This window comes from Somniosus microcephalus, chromosome 13 (assembly GCF_052327205.1).
Source record: "Somniosus microcephalus isolate GS21.2 chromosome 13, FLI_Smic_1.0, whole genome shotgun sequence".
NCBI classification, from domain to species: domain Eukaryota; kingdom Metazoa; phylum Chordata; class Chondrichthyes; order Squaliformes; family Somniosidae; genus Somniosus; species Somniosus microcephalus.
Genome location: NC_140999.1, coordinates 137,828,068 through 137,854,665, shown reverse-complemented (window position 1 = coordinate 137,854,665; position 26,598 = coordinate 137,828,068). Strand labels below are relative to the sequence as shown.

Here is a 26,598-nt window from a genome sequence, read left to right as displayed (position 1 = left end):
CAGTCACACTCCCTGATCAGCAATAGTGATAGTCACCAGGTTAATTGTACAATTACTTCCCACAAAGTGGCAGGTGGGATGTCTTCGAACTAGATTGCCAATAGTTTTATACCTTTCTCCTCTAACATTCAGAGAATTGATGGTAAAGATAAGTAAAGTAAAAAAATTACCTTTTCTCCAATGACAGATGCCAGTCACTTGGTTACTGCCTGTCACAATATCAGGATACAGCAAAATGCAGTGTACATGTACACGGGGACATTTTACCCTTCTGAGGGATAGGGCAAGGTGACAGCAACCAAAGTAATCAGAACTGGGCAGAATCCAAGTGAACTTGAAATGGCCAAATTTAGATCACTTTGGATTTAGATTCGATCTGTTTCTCATCGGCTTCGAATAAAAATACTATAGCAAAAACCTTTTATTACGTTTGCTGGATCACATGGTGAGTTAGTAGCAGTTTATATAATGTGATAGACAGCTGGACACAGTGGATGCATTTTGACTGTTTCAGTGGACGTACTTTGACTGTTTCAAATAAAATTGTAATCTATGTAACGTGCTTTATACCTTATTTATGTATCAAACTCTCGAGTTATTTTTTTCCCTTCTAGGCCAATTCTGCATTATCTATTAAAGGTTTTAGCAGTAAACACTGACAAACTTTTCTATAATACATTTTCTGTATGACTTTCAGCGAAAGGGTCCAGTGTATTTTCACAGTAGACTGCTAGGGTTGGTTTACTATGGTACCTATTATACATTTGTGCATTTTCATAAAATAAAACATGATTCTGACTTCATTTCAATTAATATTTTCAAATAAATATTCAATAAACTGTGTTATTTCCATCATCCTTTTAAAATAGGCCCAAGCAAAATTACATTTTATTAATAGGTTATTATTTACAGAGGACAACTGAGAATGGGTTTGTGTTCTGAAAAATGCCATATATTCAGTAATCAAAAGCTTAACTTCATTAATGTACATCAGAATTATTTTAAGACACAAAAAATACACCCATTTATATCCACACACTTTATCATTATTAAGAATCTTTATGTGATAACAACAATCATGAGATATAAAAAAAATGCAAGATTTTGAGACATATGTGTTGTATCCATAGCTGTTAAACTGATTCTAAAAAACTCTTTTGCAGAGCCAACCCATATTGGGGGTGAAAATGGGCTGATAATGAATCGGCAACCCGTTTTACACCATGCCCATTTTTCTTTTCCATTGAAGTGAATAGTAAGGAAAAGCATGATGTAAAACAGGCTGCCGATTTATCAGCCCATTTTCCGCTACTGGCTTGAGCAATTTCACCCCAAATATTTCAAATGCTTTTCAGTACATTTTCAGCATTTCAGATATACTGTAATACTTCAGTGTTCAAACTGCTTGGGAGACCCTCAAAAAGTCTGAATAATTGCCATTGTAAATAACTGGAACAATGATCTACATCTAATACAGGGGAGACCAGATTGAATTTGGTTAACATTAAGAGTGTGATAAAGGGCACTTTATTATGCCAATTGAGAAACAAACAGCTCTATACATTATACAAAATTTCACAAAACACCCTGAATTTCTGAGACATATTATTTCTTTATCTATCCAAAGTACAATAAGCCACCTTCAATCAAGATGATGGCCTTGGCCTTTGGAATAAAAGTCTCTGCTTTATGAATATTTATCCAGGATATTCCCAATTAGAAAAATGAAAGACATTTTGGAAAGGACTTACTGTTTTTCTTGACCACTATACTTCCCTAGAATACAGTTTGCTTAATATAATTTACAGTGACTCACCTTCCCAATGTGATTTAGACAATTAAATTACTTTGAACAGAACAGAAACAGAGTTTTGATTGCTCACCTTGAGTTGCTACTCTTCCTCTAGTTCAGTTACATACTGCGAATGATTCTCTGGTGACTTGCCATGCGTTTTGCTGAGGTGCAGTTTTACTGCGTGCTTGCTAGCAAAAGTTCGATTGCACAGATTACATTGGAACTTGCTGCCTGTGTCCTCATCTGCTACCAATGGACCTGTTGACTTTTCAGATGTCACTTTTGACACTTCTTGCTCCCCTCTGGCATGCTGTACAGAAATTTTTGCCATATCTTTCATAGTGAAGCCCAAATGCGATTCTAAATGACTAATATAAGCGGAAGGAGTCCTAAACTGGGAGGCACAATCATTGCAGTAGAAAATTGGGTGTCCTGTGTCTAAGTTCTTAAGGAATTTTGTTCCACCTGTCTTTCTCAGTTGATATTTTACATTGGCAAGCCAGTGACTTATGGTAGTCATGGTGAGTCCAGTAAACTTTGAAATATGCATACGGTCTTGTGGACCTAAATCTGATAATAAATATTTGCCTTCACCTGTCTGCCACAGACTGGCAGCAAATTGGGCCTGCAGAATAAGAAGATGCTGGGGATTCCAGTTTGACTGCCTACCTTTTCTTTTCTGAACTGGTAAATATTCCATTGACACATCTTCAAAGCTCCTCACATCAGTCTCTAACCTCTCTGTTGTCATCTTTGATGAGGTAGAAGGTTTTGGTGTTGTACCTTTAGGAAGGACCTTTACCATATCAGCAATGTCAGATAAAGCATGTTTGGAAGGTAACGAAGTAAAGGATTTGACCGGGTTTGATTGGACTGTTTTGCCACTCTTAGATTTGGTGAGATCTATTGGCTGATCACTGCTTTCATAGTAATAACGATCAGCAAGACTAGATGGTTTTATTAAACCTGGCGGTGAAGCGGATTTCTCCAACAAACTTTTATTGAGTCTACATAGCATAGTTACAGGGTCTGAGTTTGAGTTAAGGGGCTTGGCAGCTTTGCCAAGATGAGTGTTCATGATAGACTGTAATGCACTAAGTGGGCTGATGGAAAGCTGTTCAGATGGGTGGTCTGTGATAACAGCCATTCCAGAGCAACCATTGGTTATTGAAAAATTTGGAGATCCTGTGTCACATTTTACAGGCTCTTTCTTGAAGCTTTCCTTTACTTCTTCAGCATCTTTCAAGCAAGGTGAATCTGTCCTTGGCAGATCAGCAGGAGTCTCTGTTTTTATTGGGTTCTCACTTTCCTTCTTGCATGGTGAAACCATTCCAGATTGAAGATTTAACTTTGGATCCTTTTTCTCAATATTGCTTTCTTCTAACTTGGATGAAAGCAGTTCATGAGCTGGACTAATCGGTTCTTCCTTAATTTGGTCACTGTTGGGTTGAAGGGGTTGGTTTTGGCTACTTGTAATAACAGAGAAATACCTGACTTTTGGAGCTATTGGTTTCAGGTTTGGCTTAACTTGTAATATTTGAGTACCGAGTTGCACAGGTTTAATAATCCCTGGAAGCTGATAGGCAGCATGGATGCTTGGATAAGCACTCCAGCTTGGACTCCCAGTTTGGGCTTTGTTGATGGCTGAAGTAACAGTGTTTTCAAGTGATTTAAGAATATCACCACCTCCCTTTGAGCTCTCTTCTAGATCTTCTTCCCTTATGTATTGATACTGAAGTGTGGGATCAAACATCTTCTCTGGGTTGTCATCTTTGCAATTATCTTTATCTTTATGTGGTTTCTCTATATCTTCTGTTATCTCTTGCTTTTCTTCTTGGTTTTTGTTGTCTTCTAGTACTGATGGTGTTAATGAATCTGGAGGCAATTTGCTGACTGGTGCCAAAGGTTGGATTTCATTCAATGGTCCTTCTGCGATTGACTGTGCTTTGTCCACAGCCAAAGGGTCAAAAACAATCTGTTTTCCCTTTTTTGATGCAGAGTTTGTTACCTTAAGAAAGTGCCCCGTTACCATCATATGAGCTGTGAGCTGCTGTAGTGTATCATGCGAGCTTCCACATTCCATGCACTTCAGGATTTGAGACTTACAGGCTTCAAATTGCCAGGTATAGCTGGCACCATTTTGATAACCATAGCGATTGTTAGATGACACATAGGGGTTTGAATTCTTTTGTGCTTCACCTGTGAATGTCCCTGCAACTCCAGTCGTTGAATCTGGCGAACAAGGCTGGTTGACTTCATGCTGGGCTCGTTTTTTAGTGGGAGGGACTAACTTTGATCCAATAGGTGGCATTGGTTCCTTCAGAGGCACTTTCTGGTAATGTTTTGTTTTAATCATATGAACACTCAAGTCTTGAAGGGAATCAAATGAATGACCACAGTACATGCACTTTAAAACTTTCTGGGCATCATGCATTCCATCCATGTCCTGCAAAGCCCGTTTTCGTGACTTTGTCCAACTGCTGCTATGGTCCACATTTTTTTTGAGGTTATCATCTTGGTAATGTCCTGTATCATTCATGTGCACAGTTAGCTCTACCAAAGTGTCGTATGCTGCACTACATTCTCTGCAGCGAAACCTACTGGCACCTGTGAAAACAGTCCCAAACAACTTGTTATTTTGCCTGTACAACTGCACTGAACTGAAAAGATTTGGTTTAGGCACTGGCCTGCCAGAGGATGTCTGTTGAAATGTTTTGGATAATGCATCTTGGTGCCAATCGAAACTACTTTTGGTGCTTTCATTGCTGCTTTTGCAGCTTGTCCTTTCAGTCTTTGATTGTTTGAGGTCAAATCCTAGACTTGACCAATATGAATCAGATAGAAAGCTAGCATAAACAGCTCTCATTGCTCCTAAACTGTTCTGTTGGCCATTCTTTATCTCTCCATTTGATTGTTCTTCCTTTTCCTGCCCATCCCGGGAAGAAATACTTTTAAAATCAGCCAATCTGTCACTGGTGTCACTTATGTGTGATTCACACTCTGCATCCTGATTGGACATTGCACTGAGTGGAGAATTCTGGTAGCTGTAACTGCCTTTGCTTTCTTCCTCTTCCTCCTCCTCTTCCTCAGTGCACATGTAACCATTGCCCTGTAACTCTTCAGCAGAAGGGCTGGCATCTTCTCCTTCTCTCAGTTCTCCTGTCTTTAAGTCTTCTTCGGGGACATAAACTGAAATACAAAGAAACATTGAAACTGTAATCAGAATTGAATCTGAACAACAATCAGTACCATCGACACAAAGAATGGATTCCTCCCTATGTCGTCCCCAGTAATCTTCAATCTAGCTTTCGACAGCTGGGTTAAATCTCCCTCTTCTGCACATCTGCTGAACCAGCCTGTAGTTCCACTCATTGCTCAACAAGTCCATATTTTTCCCCTTTTAGTCTTAACCCCTCTTATTCATGCAAGGAAAAATGTTCATTTGATAGATTTGGTTGCAAAAAAATGAGTGAGGTGACAGATTCACACTAATTCTCATTAATGCAATGCAAACAACATAATAACTACATACTTCACAAAAAGTCTGCATTTTACAGTTATTTTTTGTTGAAACCATCTTTTTTTGGTTAAAGGCAACAAAATCTATCTAATATTTCACTGCATACTTCTAAAATTTAGTTTCTCATTTTTTTAAGCCAGTTTTGTCCTCATTAAAGTGAGGGATGCCAATGGAACATTTTTCACTATCAGCACCTTGTATCAGCATCAAGCATTCTCAGGTCAGGTACAATATGGCCACAGGCAAACCAGAGCTATCGCTGTACTAGCTCAATAACATGCCTCAACCTTAGTGTCAGAAATGATCTTCTGACTACACCAATGTGATACGCCTAGTGTAATTATATTTATTATAGACTGTTTATACACCTCGTGCTCACTGAGTGAGTTTTTTTTGTTCTTGAGTTCCAGAAACAAGGACAGATATCTCTTGTAGTTGATTACAATTACCGGGAGCACAGATAAAATTGGAGACATTACCAGTGGATATATCAAGGATTTTCTCTAGCCAACTGCATGATCTGCCAACCCAGGTTCAGCAAGCATTGAATACGAACTTCTGCACAAAAGGAGCAAAATTTCAGGTGACTACACTCTCTGGGAGAGGGTTCTACCAGCATGAGAAGCTTTACCACTGATATTCAGTGCTAACATTTTGGATGGACATAGTTACCCTGATTTTAACTCGGGGCAGGAGTTGGGCAAGTGGGGCCCAAGGTGGGATGGGGCATGGGAGATTTTAACTGCTGAGCCTCATCTGTACAGCCTCAGTCCATCTCCTGCTCGAAACTCAGGAAGTGGTAGCTGGCCGGCAGATGGGGGCAGAGTTTCGGGTGGCATGTGTTTGCCGTTGCAGACCAAAGGAACGATCCCGTCACTCAGGTAAGTCTCTACCCCAGAGAGCGGAGGAGGCAGAGTCAATGAATATATTCAAGGCGGAGCTAGACAGATTTCTGAAAAACAGGGGAATCAAGGGTTATGGGGAGCGGGCAGGAAAGTGGAGTTGAGGCCAAGATCAGATCAGCCATGATCTTATTGAATGGCAGAGCAGGCTCGAGGGGCCGAATGGCCTACTCCTGCTCCTATTGCTTATGTACTTGTGTTCTAAGTCACCAGGTGGAGGTTTGGGAGGGTCTCGAAATCGAGGATTGGGGATGGGGGTAACCCAGGGCAGGAGGATTTCTAAACTTTCCTTGTGTGGTCCGGAGGAGCAGTTCTGCTCCCCCTAGACTTCACAAGGAAAGTCATAAAAATTAAAACACCATGAGGGGAAAATTCGGTTGCTTTGCGCCTCCCGTTAGCGCCTGGGCGCCTCGCTGCCAACACCTCCCGCGAAATTCAGCGGGAGGTTAGCGGCGGCAGTAACTGTTAGCGCCCCGTGGCGCTGCGCCGCCAGTGATGACGTCATCACCGTGCCCAGCGCCCCGGCCGCGATCTTCGGTAGCGCCCCCTAACTTACCACCAGATGCTATGTCCGACAGGGTCAGGGGGGCTTACCTGTGGCCAGGGCGGTGCTATTTAAAGGCGAGGTGCCGGGCGGCCTTTTCTGTTGCTGGCCGCCTGCCAGCACCTGCCTTCGCTGCCATCCCCGGCCTCCTGACCCCCCCCCTCCCCCCCCCCACGGAGCGCCGGCTGCGCTCCATGAGCCTGGCACTTCTCTCGAGTGCTGGGCTCTTTTGCCGGCACTCCCGATCCCTGGTGGCCCGCCTGGGCCCCAGGTCGCGCTGCGCAAGGCCCCTCCCCTTTAAGAAGGGGAAGGTGGCCTCCAATACCACTGCACTTAGCGCCGCGATATTCCCTCGCAGCGCCCCAAGAGGGAGGCGGGGCGCTTCCAGTAGCACCCCGCATCCCTCTTGGGGCGCTACCACTCAATTTCAGCCGCAGGGCCGCTAATTTTTTCGGGGCGCGACTCAATTTTCCCCCCATACCTTTTTGGGCCTTTTCTGGCTCTGACTTATCTTACCATTAGGTTGGCCTAGCGGGAAAGCCACAACCACTTTCCCGCACAGGCTTCTGGTTAAAATAGCAGTTGGATGATGTCATCGGAGTCCAATCTGCATATTTAAAGAAGGACCCTGCCTATTGTGTGTCCTTCCATCCTGCTCAGAAGAGCAGGTTAAAACCAGAACCTGCGGGACCTAGGTATGTAAGTTCCATGGGTGGTTTTAACTGCCCGCCTGGTGTGTTGTGATGCAGCTGCAGCAGTTTGAGTGTTCCAGGCATATCACTAATATCATGTGTGCTATTGATCCAGTCATAACACTGTGGAGCACTGATAGCCGTGTTTTCTCAATTGTGATAGAGGGCAGACTCAGAGCAGGTCATTTCTCATTGATTATCAATTTACCGGTGGTTTGTGCCAAATTGTTGGCTGTTTTGTGCTATGGGCGTGTTGCCGTTAGGAACTGGATTGGTCAAACTCATTTAATGCAGGATTCACACAACCAGCAGAGAAGGAAAAAATAATTCTTTCAATTTGGGCTGTTTTGGAACCCAGAGCCTTTCAGAATGATTTAAATGTATGGTTTGTGACATACTAAAATATCTAACTCTTAAACATTTGGTACATCAAGGTGTTTAAAATGTACTTTTTACCTAGTTTTGCTTCTCTTATACAATGAATAGCTATCCTTTTTAAGCATAAAATTATTTCAAGGAGTTTTTCTGAATCACTGGCCTAGAAATTCGGTATAGCCGCGTTTGGGGCGCTAGTCCTGGCGATGCGCAAAGTTTAGCGCCACCTAGCGCGATATTGGGTTGCAGCGCCCCTAAAGGTGATTGCGGCGCTACATGCTACTCTTAAGGTGCTAACCCGGCGGCGCAACCCAATTTCGCGGTGGCGGGACGCAGCGAGGGTGCTGTCAATAATCACTTTCCCTGAGACACAGTGGCGCCGGCCAGCTCTTAAAGGGGCAGGTCAATTGGCATCACCAGACACACTCACTGCCTTGTAGGCCTTCAAAGCGGTGGGAGCCTACCTGTGGCGCACCAGCCTAGCAAGACATGGAAAGGGTGAGGCAGAGGGCGGAACGCCTCACTGATGGAGCATTGGATGCTTTGGTTGGCGCAGTGGAATCAAGGCCAAGGAAGATGGTCGGAATGTGATTTATGTTTTGGACAGTCTCCCGGGTGTGAGAGGCAGTTATGTGTCAGTGTATTAGTTTTGCTTTCTGTTGCCATAGCTTTCTCATGTTTGAAGGAACCACATTTTGTGTAATGAAACACTTTCTTCATTTACAATGGCCATGCCTGCTATTTACATGCATCTTGCCCTTCACAGGCTTGGGGGTATCAGACCGGTTCCATTCCTGTTCTTGGAATGGCAGCAAGCATTCCGTGAGAGGGGCCTAGAAGCTACTTCTGATCAGCCTCTGATGCGCAGCCTGAGAAGAGCTGCTCGCGTAGAAGTTCAGGCCAGCAGCCATCTTCTCAACCGTCGACAGAGATGTCCTGCACCTTATCTGAGGCTGGAGATCTGGCTGAAGCAGCTGGCACAGCTCAGTCACCACCTCCTTTCTAAATCACAGCCTTCTGACACACTGCTCCTCCGGCATGTTCATGTAGGAAAACTGCTGTCGGATAACCCTGCCAGCGTAAGGTCTGCTGTGGCGACGTCTGTTGGCCCTCCTCCATCTGGCCATGCCCGCCCCCCTCTCCCTGCGTCTCAGTGCCCTTTCCAGATGATTCAGCAGCAGGACGTTCCCCTCCAACGCAGCCCCCATAATAAGTGCCCACAGGAAGGTTCCCCGTTGTCAAGGCTCACCAACAGCAAGGTGATGGTCAGAAGGCTGAAGATCGTCTGCCTGCACTGGCTCAGTGGTCAAATGGCTCTCAGTGTGCAGCTCAGCAACTCTTTGTAGCTCTCGAGGAAGTTGTGATCCAAAAATGGCTGCCGCTTTTAAACCACACCAGTCCCCTTTAAATAACGCTCCTCCAGCCCGAGAGCGACTTGGTAAGGCCCAGGTAAGCTGTCACTATTAGCACCAGGCACTACGGAGGGGGGCGCCACTGAATTTCCGGTCCGGGGCACACAAAAGGCATTGCACACTTAAATGACGTCATAATCAGCCTGCGCCCATGAGCGGGCGCTAAGATTTAGCGCCGGCGTTAAATGCATGCTCAATATGGGGCAAGGCGCTAGGCGCCTTGCGCCCGCCCGGAAATTGGCTAGCGCCCCACTTCTCGGCCTCTTTAGGCGTTAATCGGTGGCGCTATCAACCGAATTTCTCCCCCACTGAGTCCATAAAGTAAACTTACGATAAGTGTAGCATACACTGAATTTGTGTGCTTAAGATTTTCCCCCCACTGTCAAGACCGGTATAGCAGAACGTACCATGCCAACTATACATGTAAAACCCTCTAAAAAAGCTTATAAAGCAATGGCACCAGACTTAATATTTCATCAATATTTTAATAATGGCCTCTAGAAAAATTGAGAGTAGAGTGTTCATTTATCCTGCACAGAGCTGAAATGGAATGGACACTGTGTTTGACAGTCAGTCAGTCATTTCACCTCCATCAAAACTTTACTTGACCTAGCCTTAATCCTTCTACTTCCTTTATAAGATCTTCCATTAGGCCTTTTGTTATAACACCACGAACTCATTAAACATATTTTGTGTTTTTTCCTTGACCGAAGTTGTAGATCAAAATAGGCCATTTCAAAATACAGGTTAGGTTGCTTGAGGGGAAAAGCCACTAAAGAGCAATTCCGTTGTCCTCTAAGAGAAATTTTTTAAGCAGCTCATGCCCACATCTGTGCATTATCCTTTTCATCTGAAATTATATTTAATAAATTGATTGATAAGAAAGTCTGTGCAGCTCTCCATGCTGACCACCAGTGTCATGCCATTATCAGTGAAGGGCAGGGGGGAGGGGTGGGAGAATGATCTTCTTTTCAATTTTCTCTCCCCCATGCAAAAGGGAGCAGCCTGTTGACAATCAGAAAAAAAACCTTGATTGCCAATTGAAAGGGATTTGAACTGAGATGCTCTGAATGGGAGCCGAGCGTTTGATTACAAGTCTCCGCACAGAATACATTTGTGGGGCACATACATGATTAAACTGAATATATTCAATTCTTCAGAATTTTCAATTACTATAGATTCTGGACAGACCAATAAAAAGTGATACAGCCTCTTAAATTCACATTATTTTAGTTCGGAACCATTTTGATTTATTTTAAGATATAAAACAGAAAGATTTACAATTTAAAGTGCAGAGATTGTAGTCATTTTCTCTTCAAATTTTTATTCTGCTTCATTAAACTTTCTCAAAAACCTTGTTACATCTTCACTTTGTTTTCACCCATCATTCTCCAGTGAATGACTGAACTTTATTAATTTTGGACTGAGCATCATTCAGATTTAATTAATCTTGTATCAATATCAGATATACTGATATTTTCAGCACTTAATTCTTATTATAATTCAACTAGATGAAGCTGGTAACAGTACTCCACATATTTCACCCACTGATAAACGCTTCATCTTCTTAGAAATACTGAATGATTTGTTTAACTTTCAAAATGCTTTCTTCACAGAAATCACTTGCAAAACTGCATTTGTGAAAACTTACAATCATAATGGGAAGATCAGCCTAGAAATTCAATGATGCCACACCGGTTTTACAGGTGTAAAACAGGCGTCTAAGTGTCCAATATGGTGGGTGGCGTGTGCGGACATTCCGTGCCAGAAGAGTGCCACTCGCCATATTGGTAAAGGCTCCAGTATAGGCGTCCAGGGCCCAGGCCTGAAACAGGGATTTACAGATGCAAATAGGGAGCTTAACACCTGTTTGAGGCCTCCTTCCCAAAATTAGGATGCCCTGAATGCAGCCGGCGCTGGGCTGGCTGTGTTCAGGAGATCCATGTCTACATGCAGCATAACTAGTGGTTATTAAAGGGACTGACAGAAGTCCTCTCCTATCAGCAATGGCGTTGATATGGATTTCAAGCGCTACTTAAAGGGATACTCAGCATTTCATTTTGACTTGAATTTTTTTTTTTTGATAACACTCCTGTAAAGTGTCTTGAGACGTTTTATTACGTAAAGGCGTTATGTAAATATAAGTTTTTGTTGTTGCTGCTGGAGCTATGAAGAGGACCTCTGAAACACATCGGGAGACTTTCTGGGATTTTGTCAAGTCTTCAACTCTGGCAACATTTATCCTGTAAATTCTCTGAGGACTTCACCTAAAAAGAGTAAGTGCTGTGCTACTCCACCTTATAGGAGTCACCAGGGGAAAGGGAGTGCTTTGTCATGGGCAACTTGTTAGTGGTCCCCCATGGTCTGGACGAAGAATGGGAGGAGGACATGAGGCCAAGCAGAGCAGCACCAGTTGCTGCAGGAGAGGGGGACAGGAGGGCGAGGTTGCATCCTTCCCCCGCTGCGGGTACAGGACATCCCTCCTCCTCTGGACCTCCTCCACCAGGACCCCCAGTGCTGCATCTGAGATCCTGTGCACCCTCTCCCTCGGTCCCTGAGCCATCCTGCAACGTGCCACTGTGTGCCAGCCAGAGCACTCCACACCTTCAGTGGATGTGAGGAACCCACATATACTGCTCAACAAAAATTGCATCTAATCAGCAATTGAGTGCTAAATCTGCAGATGTCTGGTTTACCAACTCCAGGCAAGTTCAAATTATGGTAATCAGCAATTAGGGCCAAAATTGTATGTTAAATCCAGACTTTCAAACAGACATGTCTTATTAGCACAGCTCCTACTTAACACCGGTTTTCAGCCTTTGGCCAAAATAACCCCCGAAGACTTCCCTTCATGCATATTTCAAGATAGATTCAAAGATATCTACAGAAATAAATAACCTTTCTTGAATGGGTGTGATCCTCTAACCAGCAAGTTTTTGGAGAGGCACAGCTCTTCATAATGGCCAGCAAAGCCTTGATATCCCATTATCGCTAGTCCCCTTATGTTCTACATAGGAACGTAGGAATTGCTAGACGTAAAAAGACGAATGTCCATCTAGTTTGCCTTCTACCATCTGTATTGATTTCTTTGTGGGTTCAATGACGAGACATTTATGAAAGAGAATGTCTTTTAATCTAAAGTCTGTTCAACTCTTTTTAACAGCATTACAGGAGACACCATGCTAGTGATCCATCTAGAATGAAACTAAAACTAAACTGTTTGTCTCTCACATGCCCTCTGCTGGTCAGGCACAAGCAATCAATCAGGCAAATATGCTGGTAAGGCATCATAATCAAACAGGCAAATACCATCACTATTTGCTGATATCATTACATCTCCCTTTCTTAAAACAAAAGTATTTTACTTTTAACTAACATGTTTTCTTTGTATTAATCTGCATTTTAACTGTAACACTTAATGAACTTACATTATCATTATCAAGGTTTTTTAACCTTGCTTTGTGTGTTCACATGAAATATGTAAATACACTAGAACTTGAAGAAAGAATAAGATAACATTACTTCCTTAAATTTGCTCAATGAGTCTCTCAGGAGGCTTCACGCGTCTTGAGGATTTTCTGATTGATTGTCCTTGAATCTGAGTTGTTGCCTCAGATGATTGTTTCTCAGCTGTGTGATCAGGTTGTTCAACAGTATCAGTCTCTTGACCTGCTGTGTGATCAGGTTGTTCAATAGTATCAGTCTTTTGACTTGCTGTGGCTGGCCCCATGAGAAGATCCCGATGATTTCTTCTCAGAACAGCACCCTCATCTGTCTGAATGGTGTATGATCTTGGTTGAACTTCACTCAGGACAGTTCCCTTCTGAGTCCATATGTTTGTTTTGTCTTTGAACCTTACTTGGTCACCAGTGTGGAGTTCAGGTAGGTTTTGTGTTCCTCTGTCATAGTAGTACTTTTGCTTTTCTTTCTGTTGTTCTTTGAACTTCCTTCCCTTCTTGGCATTAGAGGATCTCCAACAGCACAGGAGGCTGCAGCAGATCCAGCAACAACAGCAGCACCAGCAACAGCAGCACCAGCAGGAGCGACAGGCTGCGGCTCAGCCACCTGAGGCAGCACAGGCCAGAAGGGGCCAGCGCATGGAAGGCCGTCGGCACAGGTGCTACCCCCCAAACAGGGTCTACAGACACAGGGTCAGCTACCTCAACATGACTGAGCAGCAGTGCCAAAGGCGGCTCTGACTTTCGCGAGAGGTAGTGACTGACATCTGCGTAATGCTACAGCAAGACTTGGAGCCCAGAGCACCAGGTCGACACTCCTTACCAGTGGCCATCAAAGTCACCACCGCACTCAACATTTATGCCTCAGGCTCCTTCCAGGGATCAGCAGCAGACATCAGCGGCATCTCCCAGGTGGCTGCACACACTTGCATCAAACAGGTCACCGATGGCCTCTTTGCCCTCGCACACAATCACATCCATTTCACCCGGGATCGCGCAAGTGTGAGGGCGCGAGCGCGTGGATTAGCTCAGCTGGCAGACTTTCCAAGGGTGCAGGGTGTCATTGACTGCACACGTGGCCCTTAGGGCACCCCATCGCAATCCAGGAGTTTTTGTCAACCGCAAGGGCTTCCACTCCCTTAACGTTCAGCTGGTGTGTGACCACAAGGAGGAGATTTTGCATGTTTGTGCCAAGTACCCTGGCAGCTGCCATAACTCCCTCATACTGCGCCAGTCTATTGTGCCTCCGCTATTCAGTCCGCCAAACGAACTTCAGGGATGGCTACTTGGAGACAAGGGATATCCCCTGCGGAGTTGGCTAATGGCGCCGGTGAGGAGACCAGCCAACGAAGCTGAGGAGCGCTACAACTCCAGCCACATTTCCACCAGATGCATTTTCGAGCAATCCATCGGATTGCTAAAGATGCGCTTCAGATGCCTCGACAGATCAGGTGGAGCCCTACAGTACTCAGCAGCCAAGGTCTCCAAAATTGTTGTGGTATGCTGTGTGCTTCACAACATGGCACAGCGTCGTGGCTTGCCGATTCCGCAGGACCAAGAGGCTCCTCACAGAGCCGCCTCGGATGAGGATGATGCTGAGGAGGATGGAAACGAGCATCCTGCAGAGGTCCATCAACCAGCGGCACCAGTGTGCGAGAACATTGCTGGGCGGAATGCAAGGAACGCACTCATCCTGGCCAGATTTGCGTAGCCTGGTACCTCAAACACTGTAGCCTCGCTGCTTCTTAACTGACCATGGACAGTGGCCCATACCTGCGCATTTCTACCTATTGGACCAGCTTGCTGACATCTGCAAGTAATCCTAAGGCCTCAATGTGAAATCCCCATTTGCCAAATGACAGACGCCACAACTACAGCAGTTGCCACCAGATTTTTTATGTACAACAAACTGATGGCATTAAAACTATATACATGACTTTTCACCCAAGTGACTACCCTTGTGATTAGTGGTGCTTTATTTTTCTCTTATGTGTGCTCCTACGTAGTGGTACCTTGTGGCTTCAGCAGATGTGCAGGCCCCTTGCTCACTTTCCTGCTGCTCCTGTCTCGATACCTTTGGCGGGCGTCCTCTGGGGTGGTGAGCCTATGAGGGCTCGCCAGCAGTCTGCTGCTCCTGCGGCTGTGCAGGGGTTGAGACTCCTATCTCACTTGGGTGTGGACTCCGGCGGGGCTCTGACCAAGGGCTCTGAAGTGGCATGGAAGTGTGAGCACGTGGAGAGGAGACCCCACTTCCTTGAGGTGTGCCAACAACCTCCCTCTCATGGGTCAGCTCCCCCTCAGTGCCTGCAAGTGGCTGGACAGCACCTTGCTGCACATCAAGGGGACCATGGGGACCGGTATCTACAATGGCAGTCCTACTCAGAGGGACTTCCATGAAGGTCTGGTTTCGGTGCTCAATAGATGCCCATCGCTCCTCAAGAGATGTCATTCTATTCTGAGCACTCACCATGTTTTCGATACTCTGGCGACTAAGCTCCTCCATGGCCGCAGCCCTCCTCTCCTCGGCTGCAGCCAGCCTTACCACGGAGGTAGCCATCCTTTCCGTGGTGATGCTTTCATGCGCCAATGACTCCAATAAGGCTCTGCTCATGCTCGCCATGGACTCCTCCATTCTCTCCACACTCGCAGTGACCCTGGAGACAAAACCTGCCAGAGACTCCTGCATCTGTGCATGGAGGTCCATCACCTCCTCTCTTGCGGATGGACCCAGAGGCATAGGGTCGACATGCAGCTGAACTGAGCTGGCAGAGGCCTCCGACGAGGACTCTCCACTGCTGTCCCTGTCTCCACAATCTGCTGATGCTCACTTGTGAGCTGTGATACACCAGGTGACAACATTACTCTATGTCCCGAAGGCCCCACCGAGGTGTGAGTATCTGCGCTGGTGCTGGGTGCGCTGAATTCTGCTAACGCTGCGCCCTCAGAGGTTGGAGCTTCCTCTGAGGCGTCTGGCTGCTCAGCCTCTTCCTCCTCCGCAGTGGGGACGGGGGCTTTGGATGGTCCTGTGGGGGAGTGAAGGAAAGAGTTAGAGATGTGATGCCAAGGTTACATGCACATTGGATTTTGCAGATGCTCATAAGGCCAAATGATGTAGCTTCAGATTCGTTACAGCGACTCATACTATGTCAAAGAGAGAGATGGAAATGTATTCTGTCACCAGCTTGCGGGCTTGCTCCGATCTCTCCTTCCCCAGCTTCGGAGCGACGTCACCCCCAGCAATCTCCATCACTGCTTCCTCCCAGGGGGTCAGGCGCGCGATTGAGGGTGGCCCTCCGCCAGTCCTGGCTCGCTCTCTCCTGTTGTGAGCTCTCTTTTCCTGCAATGAGGGAGACAAGTGGAGTTTGAGTGAGAGTGCAGGAGTGAGTGTAGAGATGGCATTGCATAGATACTTAGAAGGAGACAAAGATGGTGTGAGGCTGCAAGACCAAGGGCCCTCCATATGTGTTGTCAGTTGTGTTCCAAGCATCAGAGTGAGAGGCAGTGTGAGGGCTGCATGGTGGAATAGTTATGTGAATGTGAGCATAGAGAGATAGGGAATGGGTAAGGGCGCATGGATGTGACTGTGAAGTGGGATGTGGAGGAAGAGATTGCTGAAGCTGAGTGCTGTTGGGGAAAGGCAATGGGGATCAGGTTGAGGGTGATGGAAACTTCATACTTACTTTTCCTGTACGGTGAAGGTCATGGAAGCGCTTCCTGCACTGCATCCAGGTCCGGCGGGTGATTCCCTGAGAGTTGACCTCTGCAGTCACCTCCATCCATGCAGCCCTGGTCTCTTGGGGAGGCCTCTTCCTCCCTGTGCTAGGGAAGAGGACCTCCCTGTGGGCCCTTACCCCATCTGCCAATGTCTGGAGTGATGTCTCATCAAATTTGGCGGCAGCTCGGCCTCTGCCGCTGGCAGCAGCTGGTGCAGGCTCCTCTGCCATTCTGCAAGACTGGTTGGGAAGCCTGCAGAGGTTGAAAAGCTTGCTGGACACTTTAAAAGCACCACGAATGATGACATCACAGTGCGGGGCTTTCTGACTGGAAATGGACAATTAGCAAGGGTGCCCACACGCTGGAAATAAATTGGCCAATTGAGGGAAAATTGCATGTAGCTGGCTGACCCATTTAGATTCGGGTCGGAACCCGATATTCGGGGAACCCGACAATTCCCCGCACCTTCGGGAAAATCGGGGCCTTTGTGTCCACAAATGAAAATAGTTAACCTGACCCACATGATGCAGGTGAGAATATAAGATTAATCATTTTGTTTTCTAAAGTCTGGGAAAAGCAAAAATAGGGAAAATCCTTATAACACTACAGGATCTACTTCACTATCACCAATATTATTCTTATGTCCTACAACATTATCACAAATGCCTCATATCCTACATTGGGCAGGATTTTCATTGGGCCGTGGAGGCGGGATTGGAGGCGTGTGGGGGGTTAAAATCCCAAAATCGGGGGGCATGAACCCATCCCGCCTCCATGCCAGTTTCAAAGGAGGCGGGTACCCGACCCGCACTGGGACCCGCCTCCCCGAGGCGGGAAGGGGATTAATGCCAATTAACTGCCTGTTAACAGGTAGTTAACAGGCAGTTTTTAGCCTAATCCCTATTTTCATTGGTGAAATGTGGGATTCCTGACTGCTCCAATCCACGCCAAGTTAGCGAGGCAGGCTGTCGGGATGAAAGGCTTGGAGGGGTCGAGATGTCCGGTGTTCAGGTGAGTGATGGGTGCATGAGTGCAGAGGTAAGTGTGTTTGGTGTGTTTAAAGTGTTTAAAGAAGTTTTACTTACCTTTACAGCCTTCCTTCCTTCAGGTCTCGGGAGTCCCTCATCTCACCGGCACAGAAAGCAGAATGGCCGCGATCTGTCAAAAATTGCAGCATTCAGCTTTCTGTTCCAGAGAGATCTCTGAATCATCCTGAGAGAAAGGAATTAACTTGCAGTACAGTTTGTCAGTGTTTGACAGCTAAAACAGCTGTCGAACGCTGATATTTCATCTGTCAAAAGGTCTTAACAGATGAAATATCAATCTGTGACGTCACCTGTTGCCGGGTGGTCCATAATTGGCCTGCTGAGCCCGCTGGGTGGGCTCAACAAGGTCAATCAAGTCAAAATCGTGTGGGTTGGCTAGAACTCGATGGAGGCAGCACTACAACCCCGAAAGTTGTAGTCCCGCCTCCTATCCGCCTCCTCAATGAAAATCCAGCCCATTGTCTTCACTTGTCTTTATCTTACTTCACTTTCACCAATATCCTGATATACAATGCTACTATTCTCCCTATGTTCTACATGAGCATCGCTAAGCATTGAACTCGAGAAGAATAGTTGATCCTGGACTGTATAATTGTCCACTCACTATACTCCATCCATGATAAGGCAAACTGGTCAATCTGAGCAATTTTAATGGTCAAAATTAACACACTTTATTCATGCTTATCAGCTATTCACCTGATTTATTTATTTTTTCCCCTATCTTTCCTCACTCTTGCACCCTCATCCACTATTCCTAATTCAATGGCCATTGGGAGAGCAGGAATGGTTAAGAAATGACACTGAAGCTGTAAATTTATAGGATGGCATGAGTTTTTAAATAAAAGGCTATTGTTTTGAGAAAATACAGGGGTGAAAGAAGGATCTGTGTAGGTTGGGTAAATATCTTTGAAGAGATAGTTAAATTTGGAGCACAACAATTCTAAAAGAATAACATGATCTACTTCAGAGAACATGAATAAAATCAATCATCAAGACAGGATGAACCAATTGTTTAAAGAAAATATGTGGGCTGCACAAGTTTTATTTCAGCCTTGCACCTTGGTGGATAGAGATTATTATACTGGACTTTTCAAATTTGTGATATTAAATTATTTCTCACATTAAGGGATTGAAATTCCTTTAGACCCATTTTTGGGCCTGAAATGGGGGCCTCGCATAGAGCACACGCCCCAACCGGGAGGCACAAGACCGGTCTGAAATTGGGCCTCGGGCCTCATTAGTATTAATTGGGCAAGCTGCTGGCACTTATCGCACCTCCACAGGCAGCTCGCCTAGTTGAAGAAAATAAATATCGGGCTGCAGAATGCGGTGTAGTTACGGGAGCACCCCGATCCTAAAAATGGGTCAGGGAGTTTAAACAAAAAAAGAAAAACAAGTATTTCTATTGTACATTTTTTTTTAAATGTATAAAAATGCTTACAAAGTTTTGAGTTTCTACAACAGATCTAAATGAGCTGAATTTAATGGATCACCAATTAAGCCCACGCAGCATTATCGTATAGCTCAGCCATCCCATAAACGTCATGGCATTTGTAATAAATGTCACCAGAAAAGATGGCAGTAAGACCAAAACAGCTATCATCTTTTTATGCGAATATAAAAATGACACTGCTGCAATCAAATTGAATTTTTAAAAGTGAAATTGCACTGAAACGGTGTAGAATGAATCTCTCATTTTGAAATATTTTATAATAGAGACTGAAAAAAAGGTTGTTGTCTCTAGATTTTTAAGTAATTCTAGCCCACTTGCCAGAACCTAACTGATCCTGTGATTATGGCTTGATGTGTATACTTCTTTTAAATATGGAAGTACACAAAAGCCGATCCCACAGCTAGGTGTGGTAGTGAGTAAGTGTGGTAAAAATGTGTCAATAGAATTCCTGTCTCAGGGAGTCAAGGAGAAATTAAATTAACTCGTACAAATTTGACAGCATGTTCTCAATTATGTAGTAGGCCCCGAAAATTAATTACTCCCTTCCAATTTCTTTCTTTGCTTTAAAGCATGAAATGATTTATGTAACAGGAATGAATCTATTACAACAGTAACAGCTAAGTTTATACCATACTTTACACTCTAACAAATCCACTGTTGATTCTGCTCAGTGCGTAATGCTGACTGGCACTGAGTGAACTGCCCCATTTTATTTTGATAGGAACTGACCCAATCCAATGAACCAGGAGCCAGGACTGAATCATTAAAATTACTTCACATGTGTAAGCCAACAGCAGGTGTGTCACTTAACTGAAGTGCGCCATTTAACATAGCTGTAGTAAATGTTTACTGGGGAGAGAGAAACAAACTCGATTAACACGAGACAGTAAGCAGAAGTCTTCCGGGCAATATGTGGATGACTTGGATTTTTGCAGCAGTGGTTTAGTAATGTAGACACTACAACCCAAGAGGCAGTGGGAGGGGTTATGACAGATTATATATAAAAGTTTGACTGAATCAGACACTTGTATACCAAACTTAATAAATTATGTGAAATAAGATTTTTTTTTTTTTTTTTTAAGAACTTCTACCGACCAGAGAAATTCCAGTGTCCATGGACCAGCTAGTTTTTAAAGTTTTCTGTTCATACATGATACTGAAAGCAATACCAACATTACATTAACAATGTTAGGAATAGCTTTATTATTGTACTAGCCCTCAACTACTATTAAACTTCCTGCAATAAACCTTAAACTACAATAAGCACATTAAATATGTTAATTAAAAATACAATTCTGCTTGCTCTATCATCCCTTCCCCATTTTCTCTTCCTTTTCACTCTCTGTCCTTTTTTAATATTCATTTTACCCTTTTCTATATAATCTAACCTATCTTTTTTCTATTCTATGTATTCTGACGATGTTGATTTAAAAATCTTTCTTACACTCTTCTCTCTTTCAGCTTCCGCTTTCCGTGTTGGAGATCAGAGTAAATTTCAAAAAATCTGGGTTTTTATTGACAGAACAGAGTTTTAAATGCTGGTTTGTCAGCCCACCAAAAGTCCAGAATGACACGAGCAAATTGCAGATCTGATCAAGTCAACCTTTGACCCATAAAAACTTGTAAATTCATCCAAGGTGCTATGAGGTATTGGATGTGCATCTTTGTCTTATTTTTGATCAGGCTTAGTTCCTGGAAGAGGCTGTTCCAAGAACTTTGCCGTAGGACCATTGTTTTGGCAGCTGCGCCAAGTTCATATTGTACCAACCTCTGTGTCTACAGCACATGTCTAGTGGGGTTTCTGTAACTTTAAAAAAAAAATCAAAACATAAAATAATATTTACCACTGCAGCCTCCTCTGAATAAGGACTACAAGATGTGTTACAATTTTTGTGTATTCAAGTCATGTGAAACAATCATTAGATAAGCTGCCAGTTCAGTACCAGTGCTGAGCTTGGCTAGTTACAGTTTTGTAAAATCCTTGATATATTCAGAGCATTCTGCTTGAATCTGAGATTTTTTTTGTATGATGCGTGTTCTTGCTGCGGGTCTTTGTAATTAATAGTTCTTTTTGATTAACTTAAGAAAAATAATGGTTAACCAGAATATAATAAAAATCAAATGATAATGGTAATAATGGTCATTTACCTCATTGCTGTTTGTGGGCTGCCATGTTTCCCTACATTACAACAATGACAACACGTTAAAAAGTACTTCATTGACTGTGAAGTGCTTTGGGACACCCTGAGGTTACGAAAGAGACTATATAAATGCAAGTTCTTTATTTCTTTGCAGTGTATTTCAAGGCATTGTGTATTGGAGATTTTACCACACCAGTTACTTTAGTATTTGACATTGTTTTATGCCAAAAGAATTAATGGTGTGGCACTCGCCCCTCATCTTCACCCCCACCCCCTACCCCAACGCAGTTATTTATTATTGTCATATAAAGCACTACTGGGTCCTGCTCTCCATCACTAAAACTGCCCATTATTTTAAGATCATCCAGGACGGCAAAAATAACACCAGGCTTCTCTTCTCCACCACTAACCGTCTTCTCAAACCATCCTCCACTGCCTCCTCCTCCTCCCTCATCTCCAACAATAAATGTGAGGACTTCTTTGTTATAAAGATTGACAACATCTGTTCAACTGCTTCTGCTTTCAATTCCCTCCCTTCCCCATGCCCACTGGACCTTACTTCCTCTCAGTTTTCCCCCTGCCCAAACCCTAAATTTGCATAATTCTCTCCTGTCTCCCCTCTTGCCCTTTCAAAGCTCATCTTGTCAATGAGATCGACCTCCTGTTCTCACGACCGTATTCCTAGTAAACTGTTGACAACCCAACTTTCCTTCCTGGCTCTCATGTTAGTGGATATTGTTAACGGTTCTCTCTCCCCTGGTATTGTCCCCATTTCCTTCAAATCTACCGTCATCACCCCTCTCCTAAAAAAAAACCCATGACCCCTCCGTCCTTGCAAACTATCACCCCATCTCCAACCTCCCTTTCCTCTCCAAAGTTCTTGAATGTGTTGTCGCCTCCCAAATCCGTGCCCATCCTTCCCAGAACTCCTTGTTTGAATCCCTCCAATCAGACTTCCGCCCCTGCCACAGTACTGAAATTGCTTTTACCAAGGTCACAAATTACATCCTAATTGACTGCGACAAAGATAATCTATCACTTTTCATCCTTCTGGACTTGTCTGCAGCCTTTGTCACGGTTTACAACAAAATTCTGCTCCAACGCCTCTCCACCATCGTCCAGCTGAATGGGACTGCACTCGCCTGGTTTCATTCCTATCCTTCCAGCCATACTCATAGAATCACCTACAATGGCTTCTCTTTCCGATTCCATACTCTCACCTCTGGTGTCCCCCAAGGATCTATCCTTGGCCCCCTCCTATTTTTCATCTACATGCTGCCCCTCGGTGACATCATCCAGCAACACAACGTGAGTTTTCACATGTACGCTGATGATACCCAGCTTTACCTCTGCTCCACCTCTCTCGAACCCTGCACCATCTCTGTACTATCAGACTGTTTGTCCGACATCCAGCAATGGATGAATAGAAATTTCCTCCAATTAAATATCGGGAAGACTAAAGCAATTGTCTTCAGTTCATGCCCAAACTCCATTCCCTTTCCACTGATTCGATCTCGCTCCCCGGCAACTGTTTAAGGCTGACCAAGTCTGTTCGCAACCTTGGTGTCATATTTGATCACGAATTGAGCTTCCTACCTCATATCTGTTCTATCACTAAAACTGCCCATTTCCACCTTCATAATATCGCCCGTCTCTGCTCTTATCGCAGCTTATTTTCTGCTGAAACCCTCATCCATGCCTTTATCACCTCTAGACTTGACTATTTCAATGCATTCCTGGCTGGCCTCCCTAGTTCTACCCTCCATAAACTCAAGGTCATCCAAAACTCTGCCGCCCGTATGCTAACTCGCACCAAGTCCCATTCACCCATCTCCCCTGTGCTTGCTGACCTACATTGGCTCCCAGTTAAGCAACACTTCAATTTTAAAATTCTCATCCTTGTTTTCAAATCCCTCCATGGCCTCGCCCCATCTTATCTCTGTAATCTCCTCCAGCCCTATAATCCCCCTAGACCTCTGCACTCCGCCTCTTCTGGCCTTTTGAACATCCCCAATTTTAAATGCTTCACGATTGGCAGTCATACCTCAGCTGCCTAGGTCCTACGCTCTTAAATTCCCTCCCCAAATCTCTCCGCCTCCTCACCTCTCTTTCCTCCTTTAAGACACTCCTTAAAACCTACCTCTTCGACCAAGCTTTTGGTCATCTGCCCTAAAATCTCCTTATATGGCTCGGTGTCACATTTTTTTTTGATAACATGCCCGTGAAGTGCCTTGGGATGTTTTATTACATTATAGGTGTTGTTGTCTAATTACAGCACATTCTTGCACTGGCAGGGTATTTTGACATAACCTCTACGTTTGGCAAGCCATTAATTTTATAGTATATCTCAGGATTGCTGTATCATATCAAGTCATTTTGTAATCCTGCATCAAGTATGGGTGAGCTGATTGTTAAATTCCTTTCCATTTTAGAATAAATAGATCTTAATAATTGGTATATGCTTTACAGGCTGGAGGTTACTATTGGCAATATTAGCAGCCGAATGCATAATATGTTTGTATAACATTCCTCTATCCACCATTTTAGTGGAGGCATTAGCCATTTAAAATAAACGGGTTAACACCTGCACTTAAATAGCAGGCAGAGGAATGTCATACAAAGTGTCCAAGCTTATGGTCCTAATATCTCTTTCTTTGGCTTGGTACTCATTTTCTTCCTTACGCCCCTGTGAAGCATGTTAGGACATTTTTTTCTGCGTTAAAGGTACTATGTAGGTGCCAGTTGTTGTTACTGAATGATTTAAGCATTCACCTACTATTATTAACAACCCTTATTTCTAGGCTTGTATGCCAGTTATCACGGTCAGGTTCAATGATGAATACACTTTTTTTTTTACAGTTACTCTCTTGCTATGATGTGGTAACAAGTCATTGTATTTGAGTGAATTTTCAGTGGACCTTTTCTGAACCACTAACCTGGTCACAATGCAGGGGACAGACATATTTGTACAAAACACCTTGAATAGCTGATCTGTATGTGTATATAAAACATACAAACAATTCTTTGAAGCAGGAATTTGTCATAAGCTTTGTATGTGTGAAAGTGTGAATGGGCCATAAAATGTGTGGACCTCCCACCTAATGCATGAGACTTGACAGGTTTGACAGTATGATAACATTCCCAGTGAGATTTAACCCACTAGCCCATAGTTCTTGTGAAAAAGAAAGCTCTTTTTTATCATTTGGCTATTAAAGATATGGATATGGTTTCTGTGTAGATAAGCTTGAATTTCCCGTCTGCTGAACCATCACTGTCTTGAAGTCTCTCTTAGACTATAGAGCAGTCAAAAAACTATTTGCAAAAACCACACATACTGAATATGTAAATATACTTAGCTGCACCTTGTTCACATCGCAAGGCCATTACTGCAGTTAATAACCCAGTATGACAATCCAGAGAATGCAGCATGTTTACATTTTAGGAGAATAACCAGCCGAAAGAGTTTTTATAGGAATATTGATTCTCAAATACACTCCGAGCTGCTAGAAATTTCACTATATAGGGTTTTGGAAGCAAACGTGATTGGTCTCCATTAACTACCAAAAGCGCATTAGATTATTTTTCTCTGAATGATTTCTTCTTTGCCCTCCACTGTTGTCCTCTCCTGAAGCTGTAGGCTCCTTGGTTGAAAACAGTACCACAGGTACTGGTCCTCCTCTAAGTGACCGTTTTCTGTGAGCCTTGACAGTGAGTGTTGGCAGGCATCACAGCCAAGGCCAAACCTATCCTCCCCTGACGTTGACACACGCATGCTTCCAGCAGGGATCATTAGATCGTGATCAAGTGCAGGACCGTTGGCTAAATGTATCTTTCCCAACAAAAGGGGCGTGAGTAGGGGAATTTTAACAACCGTACCAGATGAGATCAGCTAACTCATCACAAATCAGGAATTGAAATTGGAACCTTCCTGGTCTGTATGGCTCAGCTACTGCCTGGATAAACTCATTCAGCCATTGTGCAAGAGAATTTAAAGAGATATTGTAGTGCTAGTTATCTTACATCAGCAGAACCTCCATTTTGAGTACAGCAGTGTGAAGGTGTTAAGTTTGTCTGATTATAGTAAAAGCACTTTTATTTCTCATGATTTCCAATTTCTACTGAGCTGCAAGATTTGAAATAGAGTAAAAGTACAACTTCCCTGAATTAAAAGGTACACTATGCCAAGCAGATCACAGATGTTGTACTTTTTATTCAGGTATTACTTACATCTTCGGTAGTTTTGATCGTAAATTAAATTATCTAGTGCAAAAACAGTGAATTAGTCTTGACTTCTGGCAGGTTACAGATAATGTGAAGAGGGTTTAATAAGGACAGTAAATGTATTAAAATGTTGCTACAATTAGCTGGAGGCATGTTCAGGAATGGTCCATGCCATGAGTGGACCAGTGAAAGAAAGGGAGAAGATATACATTCAAAAAACCAAGTTTTTCAAAAGGAATAATTATATTAAAAACTAAGTTCTCCTGCCTAGAGCAAGCAGCTAAATGCTTTATTCTTGAAATAACTTGAGGGCTTATAATTTTGTCATTAATTGTGTCACACTGTCAAACCAGATCAGGATTTTATGTATTTTGATATGAGTTGGTATTTTTCAATCTGGGAATGTCCCGTGGCGTGATAACATTACTGAACACCAGATAGATAGCAACACTTTCTTAGTTCAGGGAAGAAAATACTGGGCTGGATTTTGCCCTCAATGATGCCAACCATTCAGTACACTTGTACTTGCCCACAGACTTTCCATGGGGTTCTGCACTGGAACTTACTGTAAATTAGAGAGCCAAAATGGCACGGCGCCCTCTACAGGGGATCTGGGATGTGTGAACAGGACAAACAACTGTGTATCTCCTTAACCAATCACACTGAAGAATCATTAATAAGCAGCAGAGAGTCTGAACCAGGAAGTATCAGTTAGAATATTTAATTCAATGTCAACTCAGATACAGAAAGCAAAATAAAGAGAGGGAAAGAAAGATGGGATTAAGAGAGAGAGATGAGAGACAGAATGAAAAAGTAAAAAAAAAATTATTTAATTTTAAAAACATTTTAAAATCTCCAATAATAATAATTAAAATCTGAAGGAATGAGACCCCAGTCTTGTAAAAGTTAATTTTCAGGGCCAGAGAGGTTGTTTGACAGTAATTAAGACTTATCACACCGTTAAAAAATAGAAACTAGCTTTGAAAGAACAACGGGACAAGTTGGGAGAATTTTGTGTGTGTAGAAGGTGGTCAGGAGATGGAATGCTGCGCAAGAAACAGTGATGGAAGCAGAATCTGATAATAGCTTTTAAAAGGAAAGTGGATAAATACTTGAAAAATAAAAAAATTAAAGGAGATGTGGAAAGGTTGGGGTGGGACTAAGTGGATAGCTCTTCAGAGAACTGGCACAGGCACAATAGGCCAAAATGACCTCCTTTTATGCTATAAAATTCTATGAGGATCCTAAAAGGGCCATCATCTTCTGGCAATAAATCTTAATAAGACAGAAAATTCAAGGTGCATGCAATATGGCAGTTTTCATGA

At 43.6% G+C, this 26,598-nt stretch overlaps 1 protein-coding gene across 3 annotated transcripts in view; it reads right to left on the bottom strand.

The window, feature by feature from the left end:
* The window catches only part of tshz2 (teashirt zinc finger homeobox 2), a 556,131-nt gene that overhangs the window by 288,160 nt on the left and 241,373 nt on the right, over window positions 1–26,598 (bottom strand). For 2 of the 3 annotated variants that reach the window (XM_086005289.1, XM_086005290.1), the window contains exon 3: window positions 1,884–4,984. In XM_086005289.1, coding sequence (XP_085861415.1) covers window positions 1,893–4,984 — 3,092 coding nt within the window. In that variant the 3' untranslated portion in view covers window positions 1,884–1,892. Of the gene's footprint in view, window positions 1–62; window positions 4,985–26,598 lie in introns of those variants that run through there. The other variant, XM_086005288.1, reaches the window with a different exon arrangement.